Source organism: Rhinolophus sinicus, linkage group LG03 (genome assembly GCF_036562045.2).
Source record: "Rhinolophus sinicus isolate RSC01 linkage group LG03, ASM3656204v1, whole genome shotgun sequence".
Classification (NCBI taxonomy): domain Eukaryota; kingdom Metazoa; phylum Chordata; class Mammalia; order Chiroptera; family Rhinolophidae; genus Rhinolophus; species Rhinolophus sinicus.
In genome coordinates this window covers 147,284,788-147,308,653 of record NC_133753.1, presented here as the reverse complement: position 1 = coordinate 147,308,653, position 23,866 = coordinate 147,284,788, and the positions used below count along the sequence as shown (strand labels likewise).

Sequence of the window (23,866 nt, the reverse complement as noted above, 5' to 3'; positions counted from 1 at the left end):
TCCAGTATCTTGATATGCTAGGGAAGTTTCTACTGATGAGGCAGTAGTCCTTTCAAATTCACTTGCAAAGTTAGCATTAAGAAACTGGCCTATGGGGTTGGTCTTCTGATACAAGTAGCAGATTATATATATTTTTACTTTGTTTAGAAATTAAATTATACTCTCATATTCACTTGGTTACTTACTTGTAAACATGAAGTGTATACTTAAAATTACTCAACTCATTTCTAAACTATATAAAATAGTCTTTCTACAGAACAGATTTTTACATAATTTATTAATGCACCAAAAAATCCTTTGAAATTAGAGCTTACTAATTTGGCTAATGCTAAAAAGTACAAAAATAAGAAAGATGAGAGAATTCAAATTGCACAAACTACAGTTATTTCTCCATCTCCAATTTTAAATATGCATTTTGGAATACACGTGTCTTAAATAGATACATGTACTTAATAAAATTTATAAGACAAATTCAAATGGAAAAACATTTACAGACCTAAAGGTATTTGTAATCTCAGAGATCATTTATAGAACATAAAGAGGACAGAAAACAGATAGTATTCACATTTGCAAGCATTCTAAGTAATTAATTGTTTTATTCTCTTGATCAGCATCCAACGTGCACAAAGGATATGGGATTACTCTTCCCTGGCATTATAACTTATATAACTTACAAGATGATACCTGACTGCTGGGTAGAATGGATGACACCTGGCAATAACCTATACATCCTCTCTTCCCACAGGGCCTCAGAGCTGTTTTCTCTGTCCCTCTGTGGGGATGAGCCCTTTATAAAGTCAACACTTCACTCCCAGCAGCGTTTCTTTGACCTCCCCTTCTTCTCCCTCCAGCTACTGCCTCCTTTGTCTCTCCCTTTAGAGCAAAACTCGGAAAGAGTTAGGCATACTCGTTCACACCAATGTCTTTCTTCCCAGTTTTTCCTGAATCCACTTTTATGAGGTTTTTACCCCTATCGCTCCATCAAAACTGCTTCATCAAGGCCATCAACGAACTTCTTGTTAAATCCAGTGGTCAACTGTCAGTCCTCAACCAATGTGACGATCCGCAGCATTTGACACAGCTGATCATTTCTCCCTTCCTTGAAACATTTTCTTCATTTGGCTTCCAGGAAACCACATTGCTGGTTTTGGGTTATTTTTTTTTCCTATCTCCTGGGCCTCTCCTTCTCATTCTTCTTTGCTGGCTCCTCCCCATCTCCCTGACTTCTTACCATGAGAATGCCCCGGTATCCTTGTAAAGCTTCTTGTCTCTATCTATACTTACGATCTTGGCGATGTCATCCAGGCTCAGAGCTTTAAATATTATCCATATGCTAATGACTCCAAAATTACAGCTCAACCATAAAATTCCAGACTCTGATGTGCATACCCTATTTGAACATCTTGTGAATATCTAATCAGCATATTAATCTTAAATTCAAAACTAAGCTTCTGATATTCTCCCTCATACCTCCTCTTGACGTTTTACCTACATCAGTCAATTCTGCCAGGGGAATAGGCCAAAAGTCTGGCAGTCACCCGTGATTTATCTTTTTCTCTCAGAACACATATCCAAACCATCACCAAAACTTGCTGTCTCTAGCTTCGTAATATATCCAGAATCCAATCATTTCCCACCACTTCTATCACCTTAGTCCAGGCCGTAATCACCTTTTGTCAGAATTCTGCAATGATATCCAAACTGGTCTCCCCGTTTCCATCCTTCACTCCTACAAACTAATGTGGACATTGCACTCAGAAGGACCCTGTTAAAACAGTCTACTCAGAGTAAAACCCCCAATCCCTACAATCACCTACAAAGTTCTCCTCGATGCGGCTCTCTGTTACCTATGACGTCATATCTAACTAAGCTCCCCACCTGACACTCTACTACCCAGCAGGTTAGCAGGTTAGCTACCCAGACCTACTCATCTCGGGAAAAAGCCAGTCATGCTTTGAACGCAGGGGCTTTAGGCTTGCTTGTCCCTCAGCCTGGAATACTTTTCCCACATATCGAATGCTTGTTCTCTCATTTCCTTCATGTCCTTTCTTCAATGGCATCTTCTCGGTGAGTCCTTCTCTGGCTACTCTACCCAAAACGTCTGCAATGCTGCCTACTTTCCTTTTCCATTTCCATTTCACTTTTCTCCCAGCCCTTATCACTATCTAACGTATATTTTTAAATAATCATCTATTTTGTTTATTGGCTGTGTTTCCCTTAGTAGACTCTAAGTTCTATGTGGGCTAGGATTTCTATTTATCTTGTTTACTACCCTAGTACCTCTAGCATGTGGAGTTGGGGGTGGGGCAGCAATAAATATTTGTTGCTGAATATTGTCAGTAATCTTAACCGGTGGTTCTCAAATTTTAGTTTGTGAGATTCATCTGTTAAAAACAAGCAACAACAACAACAAACCACAAAGGATTTCTAGCCCCATACCCCATACTCCCAAGAATTTGGAGTGGGCGACTCCCATACTCTCATGTCAGTAGTGCAAAGAACACACGTGGGGAAACACTGCTCTTGGTTGACCCTCTGGGTTTCTTACAAGCTATCTAGTGGTGACCATATTCATGTAGAATACGAGGGGTCAAATTATGGCTCTCGGGGCTAAATCTGGCCCACCACTTGTTTTTGTAAATAAAGTTTGACTGGAACAGTCATGATCATTATAGTTTACATAGTGTCTGTAGCTGCTTTTACACAATAGAATTGAGGAGTTATGATTTCAAAGCCTTCATAGCCTAAATATTTACTATCTGGCTTTTTATTGAAAAGGTTTGTCGACCTCTGATATAGAACATAAGATAAATTATTCCTGAACACCATCTAATGATAAGCCATTTTTTAAAAAAAGCTGAAGGCATCCTAATGTATATTTAAAATCTATCCCATGTATGTAGAAAATTTGTAATATACCTTATCTTTAATTTCCCAAAGAATGGTGACCATTTTTATTTCTGTAAACCAACATTAAATAAAAAATTATAACTATGTTATAAATAGACTTCACATATTTGCCATTTGCTATAAATATTGTTCCCCCCAAGAGGCTTTAATAAAAACTGCGGCACTCTGGGGGAGAATTTTCAATAAGATGTTTTTCAAAAGAAAAACTGTAATTTAAAATTATTTGAAAAATAGGTAAGCTCTTATCACATATGGTTTTAAAATATGATATTCTATTGTTTCATATTAAGTATCTGGACAACTTTAGCTTACAGAAGCAACATGAAAGTGAAAGGAAAAGCAATATTGGTCTAAGATGGCCAAGCTAACGTTTCCAAATACTCATTTTGACAAACAAACAAAAAAAGAAGGGTTTCTAAGAGGAAACTATTTCATTCCATTCTAATTGGAAAACCCAAGTGAAGACTTTGAACCCCTGACACTCCCTTATTTGCTCTCTGTCCATCCAGTAACCGCTATAAGGTCTTTAGTTGTTTAAAACTGCACTTTAAAAAAAAAACTCACTCAGTTACTCAAGCTGAGCAGTTTTAATTTGTTCTAATAGTTGAGGCCAGAAAAACTATTACCACTACTGCAGGAGAACATTATTAAAGCCAGCAGCTGTCAGGCACTTTTATGTTTTTAGGCTTCTTTTATCAGAAAGACTTGTTCTATTTTTAATATTTAGGATCTCCGTTCTTTAAAGATTCAAAATTACATTTTTAAGAAAATTAAACTTAATTTTTAATTCTTGAAGTTTGATAAATAAGCAAACTTCTCTGCCTCCATTCTCCAAATCCTGGTGTATTTAGTTCTGAGAAATACTATTTTTAATATTTGAGTTTTTAAACTACATATATTGATAATGTTAGATGTTATATATAGTTCAGTAACTCAATTCTACTTGTGATTTTCAATATCCTACTTATGCAAACTAAGAAAAGATACACTGACTAATCTTTTAGTTCATTATCTGAGATCAAAGATGGTATCTACAACTTCTGGGGAGAGGGAAAGGGAGTTTCTTCTGGTTTAGATATTTCCTAAGACTAATTTCTGAAACAGCCATGGTCAGGAAGGTAAGAGGAAAGGCAGCCATTGGGAGTAAAGACAATATGAAGATTGTAACGGAAGGGAGCTAAGAAGGCATGTAGACCATTTAACTATATGTATAAAGAATAGAGTAAACAGGTGCTACTGATAATAAAGCAGTTGCATTCTGAAAGTCTGAATAAGAAGGGCAGAGCAGATGACTATATGTAGTTATGACGGTATCATCAAAATGTAGGACTTATTTCCAGAAATAAGTTAAATAAATATTTACCTCCAGGAATATTCAACCTGGGCTTGCAAACAAACAAACAAACAAACAAACAAAAACCCATTTCTCCTTATTTTTCTTTTTCACTTTCAAGTGTTAGATTAAATAACTATTTTTCTCATTTTTTATTCATTTTGATTCTTTTTCTTTTAAAATATCAAGAATATTTATTATCCTGAGCTTTGTTTTTGTCTTCATTGCTTTCTGAAAGTCATTTATATTGAGCTTTTTCTAGTCAATAATAGCACCATGGAGAAAAGGGGAAATTTCCTTCTATTTTTTATTTTTATTTTCTTTTTGTTGTTGTTTTTATTGCGTTATTACTAGTATGTCAAGGCATTAGGTCAGCTTTGTCCAGTGCAGTCTTGCTAAAAATAGAACTTCTGCAAAATATACCTGAACAAGGAGAGCGATCTGCAAACCACCACTAGATGGCAGAGCAGCGTTACCGATATAAACATGAAGCCTGCAAACAAAACGTGGTTTACAATCCTGCTGCAACATATTTTCTACCATATCAGAGTTGCGATCAATTCAGATTTTAAAATATGGATGACTACCTTAGTCTGAAACTAAATTATTTGGTATACTTATCGTCAACAGTATTTATAATCTTATTCATGTCAAAGCCTTAAATTTACAACCCAACATCAATATACTATTAGTTTTCAACAGTTTCGGTTAAGAAAACGAAAGATCCAGTGACTAAAATACAGTAAATTTATCAAGATAAAAATCGAAACAAAACGTAATATAGTAAAAATAAATAAAAGGCTACACTGAGTTCAAAATTAGATATTTACCAGTATATCCCACATTATAGTTATATACTCAAAGATATCTTTATCAGCCTGTATTAAAAGATTATATTGTGTTTATATATAAAAGATATGGATATGTTTAGTAGAATGATAAAAAACAAGATATAGTTTCCTTCTTAAAAGTTTTCTTGTGGTAAAGAGAAGAAGAAAAAAATAAAATACTTTCACTCTCCCTACCCCCCAGTTTTTTGGGGGGGATTGAAATAAGAAATGTCCATTTCTTTAACGTGGTATAATCCGCAAGAGAAAAGCTTTCTTGTTACTCAAATCTATAAAATTATAGAATGTCACAAGGCAAGAGAGTTAATAGTCTTATTAATTTTTAAAAAACACAAAAGAATGGGAACGTTATTTTATTTTATGCATTTTACTAAACTATTTTGATTGTTATACGTAAGTAAAAAGAAAATCTAATTGGTTCAAGGAACACTGCAGCCTGTTCAATAAAATTACAGGAATCAAACTTTGCCTGTATTTTAGTAAGAATGCCATGAGAATGAATAAATAGCAGATTGATGCTTTTAATATATAATTCAAATTTCTTAGCATTCACTGAAACTTTTGAATAAGACGCTAAAACAGGGACAGGAGAGTCAGATTATAGACTCAATTCTGAGTAGACTGATTCTACTGTGTATACTCACACCACACCACAGTACTTATTTTCTTCCACTAAAACTGCCAAAGAAAATACAGGCCAGTCAACACACAGGTTTGATGCCTAGTAGCAGGGCTTCAAACTGTCCACAGTAGCAAGACCTCCCAATTTAAAAATGTTTTCTTCCCTCTGACCCTAGTAGCAAGGCTTCCCAGTGTAAGAAAGCTGCTCTAAAGTTATTCACCAGTTCCATGGTAAGTCACTTTGAGAATTTATAGGGTTTCGTATACAAATTACTCCTTTGATGAAAGACTCCAAGTAAATAAATACATGTGGCTTACTTCAAATGGCTTTGTTTTACTAAATTGATACCTCCTTCTGCATGTTCAATTATTCCTATGTATTTTATTTAATTGGTCTCCTACTCAACAACAGAAGCTCTCCCATTTCAATAAAAAGGTCAAAGTGTATGAACAATGCTAACATCTGTCACAAATAGACACTAATCTAAAAACTGCCTTCCAGGATAGACTTGTTAAATGTATGAAGTATTAAGCATATTATTTATGTTAGAGTGTATGTTAATTGCTATTATTCAAATGTAGTTGTTATGAACTCACAAATTTAGTTTGTGATAATTCCATTTGGTAATGTCTTTAAACCTATACTTATAATGGAAAAGAGGGGGATTGTTCTACAATGTAAACAGGAATAAAAGGAGTATGTTCATCTGTTCAGAAGAATTCTTCTAATGTACTTGTTATAGTATGATTACATAGTGAGCAGAACTCAGAACTACCTAAGCTATTGTTTTGTGTGCTAATTTTCAATTCTTCCTTTACTTTCATTTATTCATTAAATTCGAATAGGCTCAGTCCTTTCCAGGCATACTCCCATTCCAGCTGTCCCCAAATAAGCTTTCCATTTCCTCACTAAGAGTGGGAATTCATAACTATTCTCATGTGCTAGACAATTCCTGGCAGTTAATATCTCTTCAGAACTGGAGTAGAAACTGGTGTGAGGACTTGGTCTATGATTGATTGTTGCTACTTCTACTCATAGAAGGTAACTACGCTTCATTAACAACTGTCATTATGGCCAGAATCGTGCTGTAGTCTAGCACAATCACTATAGGAAACAAATGCTGATATTTAGGAAATAGTTGAGAAGTCTATCCCATATGTACCAAAAGATAATCACATCCTATGTCTTTAAAAAAAAAAGAAAAGTTTTCTAGGGAGACTGGGCATATTTCAGAGCCTGTTGAACAGGGGAAAAGAGTACCTGGGATAAGCTGGAATGGTCTCCCCGGATAAAGAAAAATGATGAGTATCAAACTCAAACATTTAAAACTTTTTCTACCTCTTATCTTTCCTACGTCAGATAGACATTAATTTTTCCAGAGGCCCAAAGTAGGAACCTCAGATTCATTCCTGAGTCCTCTACCTCTCTCTGTTCTACCCCTAATTTGGTTCATCAACTAAGGCCTATCAAACATAAATATGAATTGCTTCTTGCTTTCCAATCCTACTGCCACTGCTCTTGAATAGCTCCACGACGTCTCTTCCTTGGGCTACTAGGATAGCCAACCGATACCCATGCAGCCAGTCTCTTTAGTGGGTTCTGTTTCCTGCGTACATCTTTTAAGTGTTAGTGTTTTTAGAGTTCTGCTGTATACCCTCTTGCTCTCTCATTCTGTACTTTCCCCACGTGGATTTAGTGCTCTTAATATGATTATGATCCTGCAATTTTTATTTCTAGATTAGACCACTATTTTAGGCTTCAAACCTATAAGTTCACTGTCCTAAGGGATATCTCTAATTGGGGGTCCCACAGCGAACCTCAAAACTACTCCTCACTTGTGGTCCCTATCGCAGAAAATGAAACCTCCACCTGCCTAGGTGAGAGCCAGAAACCAAGATAGTACTGTTGAATTCTTTTACTCATAGCCCCACATTTACTGGTCTCTCAAATCTGTTCACCTCTCTCCATATGCACTGCCACTGTCTTAGTTCAGGCCATCATCAAATCTCCCCTGAATTACTGTAACCACCTTCTAAATAGTCTCCCTAACCTGAGACTTCTGCAATCCTGGCTACACACTAGAACTGGTGTGATTTTTCTAAATATGCAAATATGATGAACATGCCTCTTTACTGCTTAAAATTCTTCAATAGATTATTACCGCCCTTACGGTCAAGTTCAAACTCTTAACCTACAAGCCTCCTCAGGGTTCCTCTGGAGCCTCATCACCAGCCACTGCCCCTTCAGCTAATTAAACTCTGGTTTTATATTTGGTCTCTCTACTTTCCCCTCTGAGTCTTTGTACATTGCTCCTTCCCCCTCTTCGTGGAATATTCTTCCCCTCTCCCTGCCTCCTTTGCCTAACTCATCTGAATGAGTTTCCCTGAAATGCCCCTCCCAAGATTGAGTTTGGTGGCTTTCTGATTTGCTCTAAGGACATACCCTACTCATTTAATGTAGCCATTTTCTTTCTATACTCTAATTGCGCTTTCTCTCTCATTAACCATACATACCGTGAGTTTTTTTGAGGGCAGGGATCTTGTATACAATTATATCTAGGTGCCTAACAAAGCCTGAATCCACTCTATAGTTTGAATTCTGGTCACTGGCCTTCTTTAAATATCTCTGACAGCCCCGACATGCCTACTGAATAAAGACTCAAGTTCATAACGAGGCACATGCTTCTCAATATGCTACAGCACACCTTCCCAACTTCATTTCCTGGAACTCCTGCTTACCGTACTTTCTGTATATAGTACTCTGAACACCTCTGCACAGGCTCATTCTGATGCCTCCACACTTTTGCTTATACTCTTCCTACTTTCTGGAATATCATTCCCCTGCTTGTTTCCCTAGAAAACTTTTTCCAAACCACTCTTAGCTCCAATTCACAATTAAGTTCCAGAGGACTTAATTGTCCTCTCTTCTAGGTCATCACAGAACATTACACTTTACTCTATCGCAGTACATACCTTGCTGTATTAGAGAGATTTATTTTTAATAATGCCTCACTGGCTAGACAATGAGCTTCAGGGGGGTACCTATTATACAAACTCATTTTAATTTTAATTTTTTTAAAGATTTTACTCTTTATTTTTATTTTTTATTTTTCAATTACAGTTGACATTCAATATTACATTAGTTTCAGGTGTACAACATACTCATTCTTAGATGCCTCCCACAGTGCCTGGTATCTAATAGTACTGCTCAACTATTTATTACATTGGAATAATGAAAACAAATTTAACTCTGTTTCAACTACTCTTACCAAGATTCAGAGAGAAGACACATAAAGGGAGAACAGTTCATTCTACAAAAAGTAAAAATGGAAATGTATAGGTTTATCCATCTTTGCTTAATCCTAAAAAGAATTTGGCTTCCTCCCAACCTCCCCCACTTTTTAAAAAGTGCCTCTTAGAGATGTTCTACTAATTCTTATAAGTAGGTAAACTCCTCTGATTTATTCCCTAATTCCAGTGTATGCTTAACAAGAAAAATAAGAGCATGAGGGAAAAAACAAAATGAGCTAGAAATATTTTGTGAATAATGATTAACTATGAACTTTAAAAGGTAAATTCAGTGATACAAGTCCAGAAAGCCTTAATTTGAATCCCAGCCCTATCAATTTTTGACTGCAAATGGCTGATCTATCAAGCCTTAGTTTTTCCATCTGTGCAGTGGGAATGATAATACGCACTTCACACCTAGGGTTATTGGGAGGAGTAAGAGTTTATATACGTAAAACATTTAGAACAAAGCATGGCATATAGCAAGCGATTATTAAGTGTTAGCTATTATTATTAGAGCATATTATATCAATTTCTGTAATGCCTTCCAACTCTGGTTTTTTAACTCCTAAATTCTTTCCTAATTTTCTCAAAGGGTGTTATAAAATTAACCATGTAGTAAAAAAAGTAAGCTACAGAATCTATGTTAGCTTGGGTTAGAATAACTGTGAGATTTAAGATGTGGATGCCATAAAAATAAAAAAGGGACGTATTGCAATTCTAAAATCGTTATCATCATTGCTAAAATAAATGGTCTCGTTGAAATTTTAAAATACTAACATAAGTATTTTTAAACCTGATTTTAAAACGTCATGCAATTATATTAATAAAATTTCCAGCTAAAAAGCCACAAAGATGATTCTCAAGTATTTTGATATAGCCTATATTCTTGATAAGTGCTTAAGTTATGATTTAGCCATATTTTGAAAGTACAGCCAAATCTTGATTATCTTTAGTCTCTGGAGATATGGATAGCTTAGACATTGAGAATCCACACATCATTCCAGAATGTCATCTTTAGCCTCTTCTCCCATCAAATCTTTACCACAGTTTATTTAATAGGCTAATTTGCATTTCAACTCCCTTTCTTTCTTACTTGAACAATGAAATGGCAAAATGAATGAATAAAAATTGGACGATAATACAGGAAGGAAGGGCTAATCTAGCCACTAGACAACCAGTCTCTGAACAATCAAGAGTTGGCCGCACAGCATTTACGTTTACCTTAAGAATGAAAATAGCCTCATTCTCCTTCATATCTTCAAGTAATATCACACAGGAGTTCCTATGCCTTAACATTCCTAGTCAGTTTCTCTGAGTACCTGAAAGAACCCTGGTGGTACAGGACCTACTGGCATGCCATCTCCTGGGGGAATGTTTCCTAGCACTGGACTGGGAGCTGCTGCAGCACTCTGCAAAGAATAAAGGAGAAACAAACCTATATCATTACAGAGAAGGCACAAAACCAAAGACTGATGTTAAGTGATTATAGGAAGGGAAGCTTTCATTCCAGGAACAAATATTGGTAATTTCCCCGATTACAGAGGTAAACTAAGATACAACAGTTAGTTTAGTATACGACTAAGTTACTTGGTTTAAACAAGTATCTTTAAATTTTTTAAAGTCACAGAACTTTAAGAAGATGGTATATTTGAATGATATGTAAAAGGCAAGTAATAATATGACAAAATGATCAAAGTTTAAGCAAATGCTTTAAGACAGGCATCTGAAACGGCAACATCAATAACAATAGGTAAAAATGTAGGTAATAAATTTGAAATTGGTAGTTGTAGGAATTGGAAAAAAAGAACTCTCTTTTTTTGGTTATGCTTTTCTGTAATAAACAAGTGTAATTTATCTTCTGCCTATAGGTGGCAACACACATTATTCACTTTCTGATAGGTAGCCAAAATATAATTGATAGCAAAAATAGGGTGGTGAGGATGAAAAAGTAATTAGGAGACTGAATAGACAAAGGAATTAGATTTGGAGAGATTAGTCTCATATAAACAGATTATGAAAAAATTCAGACTGAAAAATTCAGAGTCTACTTCACTTACAAATTATTTCATGGAATCCTAGGGCTTCATGACATAGGAGTATGAAAAACTTTGGGTTACTCTTTGTGATCAAATCAAGATTTTAGATTTAATTTTTACAGAGAGCAGTAATGTATGCAACTGTTCTACAACCATGGATTTCATCCCTCAACATGGTTATACGTATTACAAATACTAAGCGGGCACCTGAAGTATGCTGAAGACTGATTAGTATCAATCCAACAATTCTGCTATGAAAAGAACTCAAAACAAATCCTGGATCTAGCATATCTGTTGCACTGTCCTTACCTATGTATCAGTATTCATTCATGTAGTAATATTCCATGAGAAGATGAAGTATCTCAGTATATTTGTAGCATATATTTCCTAGTATATAAACTGATAAAAATAATGTTTATTCCATAGCATTGGCAGTTATTAATAATGAAGGCCAATGATTTTAGTATTCCCTGAGGACATATAGATTTAAATGTGGCTACCTAAACAGTTGCTTACTTATGAATGCTAAAATTTTAAACTTCTGATAAAGCATTAAGTATAAAAGGAGAAATATTTCTTAGATATTAAGATGAAACAATCTAATATTTTATTTTAAACAAAAACATGCAATTTCATTCAGGGTACATTAATTGAATACCTACCATTTGCCAGATATTGTTCTATTTCACTTTATATGTCAACACTCATGTTTTTCAAAAATGAAAGGCAAATGCTTTCTCCATTTTAACTAAACTTGCATAAAAATTGAATATAGGATGTTGGAGTAATTTACCACTGAACATTTATCCTCTTTTAGTTTAAATATATATATGATTAAGCCAGATCTAGGAAGAATGATTTCATCTACATCCTTTGACAATCAATTACTGTCATGGGGAAGTTGCTCTTAGTACTAAAAGCTAGACATAGGATGTCACTATTGTTCTAATTAATTGCAGAACAGACACTTGTTTTTGCAATACAAAGACATCAAAAGAGACAAGTTTGTAAACCACACCCACCTATTCTTTTATAGAAATGTATACTATGATGTTGAGCAGGTTTACTAAAACAAAACAGAATTCAGTGAATTACTGCAACTTCTTAGTGTGGTTCAAAGATGCTATTTCTCCTTCAATTCTAGTTGCTTAGAAAGTACGTATAAAAGATTTTGCCTACCCAAAAGAAAAAAAAATGTTAGTTTGTATCTAAACTAAAATTCTAAAAACTAAACAGGTAAAGATGCTGGGTCATCATTGGCTCCTTTACTTTTTTCTTTTTGGGGAACTGACTTGTTAAAAGGTATAAAATATGCAAGTTTTTTTTCTTCTTCTTCTAAGTTCTTCATTATATGTTTCCTATACTTTTTTTCAGCTATTATTTAAAAGTGAAAAAAAAATCATTCAGATGAAGATTTAAGCAAGTTAAATATTTAAAATGCCTTTGAATTTTATCTTATACTTCAAAATTATTTGATAAATTCAATCAAAATATATATGGCCAAAGACTCTTTTAAGCTGTGCAATATAGCAGTTAATATCATAGGAAGAAAAATTCCTTGTCCTTTTGAAGATAACATTCTAGGGAGGGAAGAGAGACAGTAAGTGCTATGAAGAAAAATAAAAGCAGGGAATAGAGTGTTCCCAGTAAAGGGGGTAGGATTCTATTTTAAATAGGATAGTCAGGAATGCATGAATCAATCAAAGTAATGGATCAGGTTATAATGACTAAATGCCTCTTACTCTGAGATTGCATTCCTATATTCCTATATGTACCAAATTCTTATAGTTTGCATCTATTCCCTCATAAAGAATTTTGTGGAAAATTTTCTTTCTTAATAATCATACTTTGGGCATAACAATAAAGACGTCTTGAAAATAAAGAGCTTTAGAGCTAGATGATTTATAGTGTAGAGCATAATTTAGTGTTCTGGTGTGATAGTAATTTCTAGTCTTGGCCTAAGAACACAGTGAAGTAAGCAGAATACCGGTAATTACCCCATTTGTGTACCCAGTACTAGTCTAGAGCATTTCAGACCAAACTTCACTTTGTGGGCCACATTTTTGAGCTAAATAATCCATCCATTGCCAATCATCCTTTGGGATTTATCGATAAGGGATATTTCCTTCCTTTGCCGTACTGTGGACTCAAGCTTAGGGTACCATTCAGTATAGCATGATCATTAACAAATACTAGTCTGATAACAAGCATTACAGAGGTACAATAAACGGTACTCTAAGCATTATAAAAGAGTATATCTCTCAAACTGCCTAACTTATTTATATACAGTGGCAATATAAATAATATATGCTTTGAAACTAAGCTAAATAAGAATCAAGTTTTTGGGATTAGGGCTTCATGTAAAAAGAAGAAAAGTTTCTTGGGTTTTGCTGCTGGAACTTCTGAGATTTGTCTCAAGTTTGCTTCCTACTCAGGAGACAGTTATCTCATGACTTGTGGATCCACAGAAAGTTGTTGTTGGCTCTGACTCATAAAGCATGTATGATTCTGGGGTGGTGGGGTGGTGACTAGATCAAAAAAGAAGAACAAATAGATTAATTATATTAAGAACTACTACAAAGCATTAGTTGCACTGGATTTGTGTGAATTCCCATTAGAATACCATGGAAAATCCTTTATTATGTAATATATGCGTGTCTATTTAGGGTTGACTTTTTATTTCTCTTGCAGAAAAGAAAAACATACAAATGAAATAGCTTTAAAGTATTTCTTCAAAGTGGACTGAATGCATAAAACTTCAGGGCAAACATAGAAATATTAATTATCATTAAAAGTGCTTTGTCTCTTTAGTGGATTATTTTGTGTGCTTTTAATATATACTTTCAGATATGTATTTTCTAACTGCTCTTAAATCATTGACATTGTCATGTGACCTAAGTTTCAAGGTTTTTTTGAGAGTGACAACTTTACTTTTCATTTCTATTTTTCCAAGTCACTAATATAATTTTACCTACTTTTTATAAAACAAATGTACTAAATTTGTTGTTTTCAAATGAACAAAATTAGGGAACAATTATTTGCTTCCCCAAGAATATAGTAAGATGAATTTTAAAAGTCACCATGTGATCTTTCTTCATGTTGCTGCATATTTGTCTTTGTTTCAGTCTGTGTGGTCATTTTCTACTCTTGGATTTTCTGTGCTTATATCACTCTACCCTCTACGAAGGCATCCGTCAATGTGTGCCCCTTCTTCTTTTTCTGTTATTTATTTTTCACTGTTATATACGTCCAGCACCATTTCCCATTCCCCCTGCCCCTTATGCTATTATTATATATTTAATTTTAAACATATTTTATTCTCTAACTCCCTATTTCTAAATTTAAAAATGGGGAAGCATACTGTTATATTTTCTCTTCTTAAATATCTGAAATAAAAGCTAAAAGAATTCTTATTTTAACTTATTTATTATCACTGTGGCCTCTGGTAGGAAAAAAAGTTATATATAGCTTGTATGGAGTTTTCAAAAAAACAGGCATACAATAAAATTTTGCTTAAAGTAAAACTAGGATGCAATTGATTCCTAAGCAAAATTAGTTAGCATTTATCAAGATTCTATACACCAAATAACTAATAGTTTTATTTACTAAGGATTTTAGAGAACCGGTTGCCTAATTATACACTGGGGAATCAAGCTATAAAGTGTATATATTGGTGGAAAAGGAAAAATATTTTAAGTATATGTAAAATTGTGAAGGTAATAAGAGAGGAACTGAAATAGTGATACAATTATTAGAAAAACGGAAGGAGGATTAAAGGGAGTGGTGAGTAGGAAGAGAATAGGCAGAGGAATTATTGGTTTCCATTATTAAGCTATCTGCACTATTTTCAAGCTATCTGCTATAATGCAGGTATTTTTCTGAGAAACATTTGAAGTGATGATAGTAGGTTGTCTTCACAATTTTAGATAGATAAAATTGTCTTCACAATTTTAATGCAAAGCACAATTAAATATTTCGGCTGTTGGTTGAAGATATATTCTTCATTACATGAAGAAATTTTTCTTTGCCTAGTAGTCTAAAAATGATTCTCAAAGAAATCAGGAATGAAAAAGGGCGCTTTTGACTTTTCATATTTAATTGTTATTATTTTGTTTGTCTTTTGGGAAGCATGATATAAGTAATCACATACTGATAGTTTTCTTAAACCATCATTGTATTTCTGAGATAAGCCATGCTTGATCATGATGGGTGATTCTTTTAATAAGTTAATAAATTGCATTTGCTAATGTTTTATTTAGGACTTTTATATCTACACTCTAAATGAGACAAGTTTAGAATGTTCACTGCTGTATTATATTTTTCAATCTTGAGCATCAGGATTCTTCTATCTTCTCAAAATGAATTGGATGGCGAACTGTCTTTTATAACGCTCTGAAGAAGTTTATAGAACATGGTGTTTACATAACACCATATTCTGAGTTTTGAAGTTAAAAAATATGCAGCAGTAAAACTGCCTGAATACAAAGGCAATTTGGGAAATAACTATGGTCATTATTCTTCTTATATTTGTTACTTCTACTTGCTTCAATTCTGTTGATTTACATTTTTTCCAGAGCATTTCATTTCATTGAGATTTTTAGTTTTAATCATATGCATAGTACTCTCATATACTTTAAAAGGGTCCTCTGTAGCAGCTCTGAGACAATTTGCTGCTAGCAGAACTCAAACATCTGTTTTTCCCTTCTTCCATAGTAACAGAACTGTAGCCAGGCACACAGCCATCCAGTCACTTTATATTTCCCAGTCTCCCTTGTTCTTACCAAGAATCAAGTTCTTACTAAAGGAATGTGAGCAGAAGAGGTATGCATCACTTTCAGGCCTAGGTCGTAAGTTTGGAATGCCTCCCACTTGTTTTTAATTAGAGATCTAATTTGTGCCAGACCAACACAACAACGTCCAGTACTATGGCAGAGCACCCACTAGCCTTAGTCTCTGGATGACTTTGTGGAGCAGAGCCTGCCCACCTGCCCTGGACGGCCTTACTGAACTGTGGGCCCTGAGACAGGTGATGATTAGTTTTCTCTATTCTAAATTGAATTAGTGTCCTCATCATTATCTTTGCCAGGAATTGTTCTATTCATTTATTTTGTTTTACTGCTTTATTAGTATGGTATGTTTACTCCTTTAAAAAAATGTATTGTTAGTCTCCTAAACTTTTTTAGGTTTTATTGTTTATTTTCAAACTTCTTAATGAAATTAATAACTATTTTTTTTCTCTTTCTTTAAATACAAAGAATATAAAATTACATATTTGGTTCTGAATTTACTTTTGGTTCCAGCTGCAACATTTGATGTTGGTGTTCACATTTTTTCCCCTAAATCATCTAATAAGTATAATTTTGATTTCCTAAACAGTTACTGGATATAACTGGAAGCCAAAATTGTACTGAGTAGATGATTTTGAAAAAAAATGGGAACACCAATATCAAATCTTGTAGATGTAACCAAAGATATACTTCAATTTACAAATGATTGGAGATTTTATTTTTGTTTTAATTTCTAGCTTTCCCATTTGTGTTTAGGTAAGATGTAATATACAGTTTCTGGTATTTAGGAATTTGTTGAACAATTACTTGTGTGATCTAACCAATGATCAATTTTTATAATTTCCCATGGATACTTAATGAAATATCCATGTTCTTGGTCTACATTTTTAATCAATTTGCCTATCTTCTTATTGTCTTTAATTTTTGTTCTCTTGCTCTTTCAAACATATGTAATATCATACAACTGTTTGTCCATTTCTCCTTTCTTCTGTATGTTTAATAAACACTGCTTTGAATCTATTTTATTCAAAATTAGTATTGTAAACTCAGCTTTCCTTTTGTTTGTGTTTATATATTAAACACCCATCTGTTTTTAAACTTTGTGCTATGTTTTATTTAACTGTTTCACTTGTTAGCAGAAATGTCATTTAACATGCATCTAATAAGGTGTCCTTTAAAATTGAAGAAAGAAACAACTTTTCTGTATCCTAAGTATTAAAGGTAGTAAAGCTGGGACAAACAATGTTGTTTAGCGTTTCCTATGAAAAATGAAGAGGTTAGCTTACTTTTCCTATTCTACATCTCCCTCTTTCATTTCTTAATCCTTATTATAAACATCTGGCATTTTAGGCATAAACTTTTCGTTTTTATCGCTTCTTTCAGCAGTAACTACTAACCTCTAAATTCAGTTTTGTAATAAGAACATCAATTTTATCTAGCTTATTTTCCCTATCATTAAAATAAATAAATAAATAAATAAATAAATAAATAAATAAATAAAAACATCACTACTCATGAATTTTAATTTTTGTACAATTCTTAGTTGGCTAAAGGATATATAAATATCATTTTCGAAATCCTTATATATGCAAAAGTCTTCATTGACTCTCATCAAAACTATACATACTACTGTTTTTTAGTATTTAATGTTGCAGAAAAGTCTGATATTGTCCTGATTTTTGTTCCTTCGGTGGTAATCTGCTGTTTTCTTCTAAAGATTTGAGGGATGCTTTTTTTGATATTTATCATTCCGAAATGTTTCAATTCCATATCTATGTATTGATCTCTAAATTACTTGCCCAGAATGATGTGAACCTTTTAAATGATCACACCTGGGTTATTTTTCAATGCTAGAAAGTGGGTGGGGGGGGTAAGATTTCTCAGTTAATAGGTCTAAAGGAAAGATCTGGCAAACCTCAAAGGGTCATTCTTTGTAAATATTATTAGCAACTAAGTATACAGTTATGATATTATTGAGAACAAGGGAAATATGCTTAGGAATCTTGCCAGGACAGCATTTTCATAGGTTATTGGTGACATGGGAAACTAGTACATTTATAGAAAACACTTTACATGTATATGTGACGTGTTATAAAAAATTAATCAATTTTTACTAAGTGATCCTTCTTTTCAGATAGTATCCAAATATAAATTCTGAACTATGAGAAAAACAGTATGCATAAAATATGTTTTCTGTCGTATATTTATAGTAAGAAATATTCTAAGTAACTCAAAAATTCAGCCATAATATAATGCTTAAATAAGTTGTAGTATGTCTAAGTGATAGAACATGATTTAACTATTAAAAATAATGGCTACAAATGGAATAATTTAGGAAACAGGAATTTGTTAATGATATGCTATGTGAAACATGCCAAACACAGAATCAAAGGTAATGTAATTGTGCAAATGGTAAAAACAATCTATAAAAGACAGTGGGTGAATACATAAAATTAACTGTTAGAATGATGTAACAGATTTTTTAATAAAATGTTCACAGGCTTTATGAAATATTGTTTCTACTTATAAAAATTATTATACGTTAAACATACGCAATGCTGGTTTTGTTAATACCTATAAAATATGACCAAATGCTAACTTTATTTAAGACAAACCTAATCCCTAAAATGTAAGGTTAAATAAAATGCAGATATTATTAACTTTAAAAAGAACTCTTATTTCAATGAAAAAAATGATATGAAACATTTTAATTTTTAGACAATGAAGAAACAGTTTTTTTCTGTTTCAGAAAGTCAGATCCTAGAAATTATCTAAAAATCACTTACATTATTCCTGGGCATTTATGTGCATTGACTACACAAGTTCATTTTTCAGCATCATATACTCTACCCTAGGTCACCCCACTCAACCACTTCTTAGAGTCCGAAGAACCAGCATCATTGACTGTTGTGATGCTTTTTAGGCCTGCTTTTAGATCATAAAATTATTTCATATGTTGCTTTCACAAAATCTCAATTATTCAGAGAATAGTATTCAAGCCCTTAGGTTTCCAAAAGAGGGACAGACCCAGAAACAGGATTTAAAACAAAATCAAATAAGCAAAAACAAAACATCAGTGTCGATGTAGTCTCTGAGCATCTAGAACCATAAAAAGTGGCACAGAGTTGGCGATCAAAATGTTATATTATATTACAGCTGATGTTTGTCATGCAGGAAAAAAAAGTGCTTTGATTGGCTGGTAATTTCTACAAAAATGCTAATTTTTTCATATGAAAACCAAGAAGCATAGGAAATATTACAGAAGGAAAGCAACTACTGGTGCTAAAAAACGTTTTAAGTGCAAGAGAAATGCAAAAAGACCCTGATAAACACAGTGATGATTTCATTCCTAAGAATACTTTAAGAGCCAGCCTTTGATTTAGTTATTTTTCAGAACAGCATTCGTTTCCTGGTTCAGAATTCAGGTTCCTTGAATTCCATATTCAGCTTTAATCAGAAAAGGTAGATGATAAGAAACAGGGCTGACATAAGGGATTTGTTTTGAGACCATTAAGTTCTAGGTGATACCTTCATTTCAGTATTTGTATCCCCAATATTAGCTGCCTACTATGTGCCCAGGGCTGGCTATTCTCAGACGCACAGATTCATTTTGAACACACAAAATTTTGAACTTTGTGTGACTAATCCTCAAAATGATGATTATGAGTTATTAAGAAAGACCATATAAATAGCATATAGAATTTTCTGTTTAAAAATGAAATGAAATGAAATGGGGATGTTTATGGTACCATTTTTAGCATTCATATTATTATAAGTTCAGCCCTCAAGAACCATTTATTATCTTCATATGAATTTCAGAGATCGAGTAAATTGTTATTAGAGCAATAAGCCTGCATTATGGCCACATGGCCAAACTACAGTCCTATCTGTGAGAGCTTTTCCATTAAATACCCCTGCCCCCTACCCACAAACTAACATCTTTGTCAAACACTAATAAAATAATCTTTGATAGTATTTCAAAATACCATAGTTTAAACAGAAACACAGGGAAAGGTGTTAGAAATATTAATGCTGTACTTTCTTCTACAATTTTTTGACTGTTACAGATTCTGGCCATTGTTCTACTTTTCCCTTTTTGAACTCCAAAATGGAAGACTTTGTCTCTTTTCTATATACTATTGATTGAATGTAAAAATTCCTGGGCTTCTAACTTGTTTGAGTGTGTAGGTATCTTAACTACTCTCACTGGCATCTTGTAAAATAACACAGGATAATTGAAGTATCCTTTGGACATAAATCTTTGGCAGAATGCCTCCCCCAAAGCTGTCCAAGCACTAACCCGAGGGCCTGTGACTGCGGTGGCCTCTAAAAGCTGAGAGCAGCCCCTGGTGACACCTAGGACCACAAGGAACTGAATTCTCCCAGCAGCCTACAGAAACTTCAAAGAGGGTTCTTCCCAGAGCCTCCTGATAAGAACCCAACTGGCCCACACACTTTGAGTTCAGACCAGGATCAGCGAAACCAGCCCCGTGAAACCGGACTCTGACCTACAGAACTGTGAAATAAACTTACGTTGTTTTAAACTACTAAATTTGTTACAATTTGTTATGTCAGCAATAGAAAACTAATACACCTCTTCCCCAAAATTACTATTTTACTTTGAAGCTTATTTTTCATGGGGTATCTAAAAATTAGAGAACTTTATGGATTCTTAGAGGTCATTGTACTTGACCTGTTGCACAGTATGTATTTGCTAATACTATCATTTTGATTAAACCAAACTGTCCTTCTGATTAAAAGTAAACAAACAAAAATATCTCCCAGGTTTAACTAAGCTTAGTTCTGTGGTTTTTCTGGGCTCACAGTTCTTTTAGTGGCTTTGAATCATGCCCTGTGGGAATCAGTTTTTTCCCCTCCACAGTAAAGAGTAGGGAAGCATAGTGAGGAGAAGAAGGGTACGTGCAGTGTCTCTTCAGTTAGAATTGCCTGCCACTAACTCTGCCTTCCTCTTATCGACAAAGGAATGGCTCCTTAACTGTTAACTGAAGGTTCCACCAATCCCATCTGGCCAAGCTAGCTCCTAGGATCGGGAAAATAAAAAGACAACTGAAACCATAGCTTAGGGTTTATCACCATAGAAACTCTGCTAATGTTCTGACCCTGCACCCTGATTCAAAGTAAGTAGGGTAAGGCCATTGGTGCCAAACGTAGGCCCATTTTATCACTTTCATTTGCTGGACTTCCTGCCTCAGGTCCTGTTTAACTAGCATCTCCATGTCTCAGAGACTAGAACACAACATTCCATCGAGTTCTTTCCTCGTATTAATTCTGAGGGAGCATGTTTCACTCCTGAACTTCTACTGCTGCAGCTGAGTCCTCACTGCTCGCAGTTGTATGCCCTTGATGCCAACAGTTCCCCTGCCTAGATCTCCACCTACCACTGCTCACCTTGTCCCTCAGTCTCTCCAGTGCACAGTGGTTTCCACTGGCAGAACATTTCCATTCCTCATTGTGTACCATCGTAATGATGACCACTTGCACATATCTTTGCTTGTTGCCTGCTACCAGTCTCCAAGATCGCCAAGGCACATATACTAACCTGTCTTGCCTTCTTCTCAATGGTCTGCTGTAGGACCTCTCACAATTGCTTCCTCAGTCATCCTAGAATGGCTTTGCCTTAGAATCCAAGGCACATTTGTTCTGATTGCATGATCACAGAACCTCTACTTAAGAAGTTCTTTTTTTAAACCTTTGTCATAGAATAGATGACCGTTATTGGGGTACAGCTCTGTATTAATAGCACGAATCATTGTAATTTGTGTGTGTGTGTGTGTGTGTGTGTGTGTGTGTGTGTGTTTGATTTTTCCAGGAAGAAGTTAATCATTACATACACATCTTGTGAAAAGTCATATCCCTATGCATCAGTTAAAAAGTTGATGCAAAAAGACATATCTCCCCTGAAATATCTGTTTTGTTTTGAAATTGATAACTTTTGTGGGAAGAAATTTAAAGTCAATAATTCTAAGATTTTTCCTTTAACAACATTATTAGCATGAACCTGAAACAATATGCATCTAATATAACAAATTTCTAAAAGCTCTTAAATGTTATGTAGACCAAATAAATAAATATGAGTAAGCAGATATTAAAACAGATTTTAAAAAAATGTTCAGATTATTTCAATACATTACAATATTTTATGATGATTTCCATACTAAGGTTAATTTTTAAGACTTCAACATTTATTTTATTTAACATATCTCATAACCCCCAAAAGTTGTTATTATGGACAGAGAACTTGAAAGTAACTTGAGCAGAAATACTGTTGTTTAGTTTTAAAAGATGTTATTGTTTTCTTAAAAGTGGCATGACAAATATATTATAAAAGGCACAAAATAAAAATAATAAAAATAAAAATACTTGTTTACATTGGCTCCAAACTAGAAACAGGGCTAAGTCACTGAATTAGCTTTCTAAATCTTTTTGATAAATATAAAGTATAATTCTGCTTAATTCTGCCATTGGGCTTGAAACTATTTAATTGCTGCCACAAGGCAAAACAAAATAAAACATTTCTATATGTAAGCACGTATAAACGCACACAATAAGGGATACCTACAAAGGCTGCTTTTATATATGTGCAATGTTTAGGTGGGGAGATAATCTTTTAAAAAATGCTTTAATGAAGATCCTAAAGATAGTACCTATAAAAATACAGTTATTTAGACTAAAAAAATGAGAAATTCAGCAAATTACTGGTGCTCTCTTTAGAGCAAACATAAAGGCAATCATGCTTAGAGAGCCACTTTAAAATTTAAAAAAAAAAATTCATTGGGCAGTGGTTGAGACACATTAGCCCAAACTTCATCCACCAGTTTTTCCAACCTCCACTACAGTGCTCTATAATAATCACGATGGTCACTGATAGGAAATCTGTAAGATATTTACTCGTGAGAGAAAGATAGTTAACTACATTTCAACACAAAGAGCTAGTGTGACTGTTTTTTAAAACCAATGTACCAAATCTTATATTGCAAAGGAGTAATGGGCTCTAGAGTATGCTGAAACTACTCAAAACATCTGGAATTCCTCTTTTGGAACTATCTGCCTCAGACACTGTATCACATTCTTTTGGATATTCTCAAGATAAGAAATCTTTATCCTTAAACAGTTAATTTGCTTTTTGGAAGCAGGAAAAATTCATTTGGTATAGTTTTGTTAATAGTGGATAAGGAAAGATAAAAAGACAAATAATTTTTTTTAATATAACAGCTTTTTTCATATAAAATGGCATTTAATTCAATTGCAAAAATTTAAATTTATTTATCTTTAATTAGAGTTGACATACAATATTATTTTGATTCAGGTGTACAACATAGTGATTCAACACTTACGTGCCCTAAGATGTGATCACCATAAGTTGAGTAACCATCTGCCACCGTACAAAGTTATTACAATATTATTGAGTATATTCCCTATGCTGTACTTTACATTCCCATGACTAAGAAGTACCAATTTGTACTTCCTAATCCTCTTCACCTTTTGCACCTATCCCCCAAGCTCTCCCCCCCAAACCCTTTCCCTTCTGGCAACCATCAATTTGTCCTCTGTATCTATGACTCTATTTGGTTTTTTTTGTTTGTTTGTTTGTTCATTTGTTTTTTAGATTCCACGCATCAGTGAAATCATATGGTATTTGTCTTTCTCTGTCTAACTTATTTCACTTAGCATAATACCCTTTAGGTCCATACATGTTGTCGAAGTTTTTAAAGTGACCACATAATTGAGATATTTCAGGATTTTATATTTTTTTAAATCAATCTTTGACTTCATAATTTTCATTTAATAGCACACCTTTTATTTAACAATTTATTTGTGTCTATTATATATCTAACACTAAACCAAGTAGACCTTATTCTTGTCCTCAGGAATTTATAATCTTAGAAGGGGAAACAGACAATTACACACAAATTTATTTACCAGTGTGATAAATGCTAGAAAAAGAAAGGGGAAAATGTACTTGGAGGGTTACGGAATTTTTCCTAGAAATAACATTAAAGCTGAAAGCTGAATAAAGAG

The 23,866-nt window shown here is 33.9% G+C and overlaps 1 protein-coding gene across 7 annotated transcripts in view; it reads right to left on the bottom strand.

Moving 5' to 3' along the window:
* Positions 1–23,866, bottom strand: part of SSBP2 (single stranded DNA binding protein 2) — a 272,802-nt gene that overhangs the window by 69,120 nt on the left and 179,816 nt on the right. For 5 of the 7 annotated variants that reach the window (XM_019715079.2, XM_074328767.1, XM_019715078.2 and 2 more), the window contains exon 5: positions 10,323–10,412. The exons of the other annotated variants lie outside the window; for them this stretch is intronic. In XM_019715079.2, coding sequence (XP_019570638.1) covers positions 10,323–10,412 — 90 coding nt within the window. The remainder of the gene's footprint in view (positions 1–10,322; positions 10,413–23,866) is intronic. 7 annotated transcript variants of the gene reach the window in all.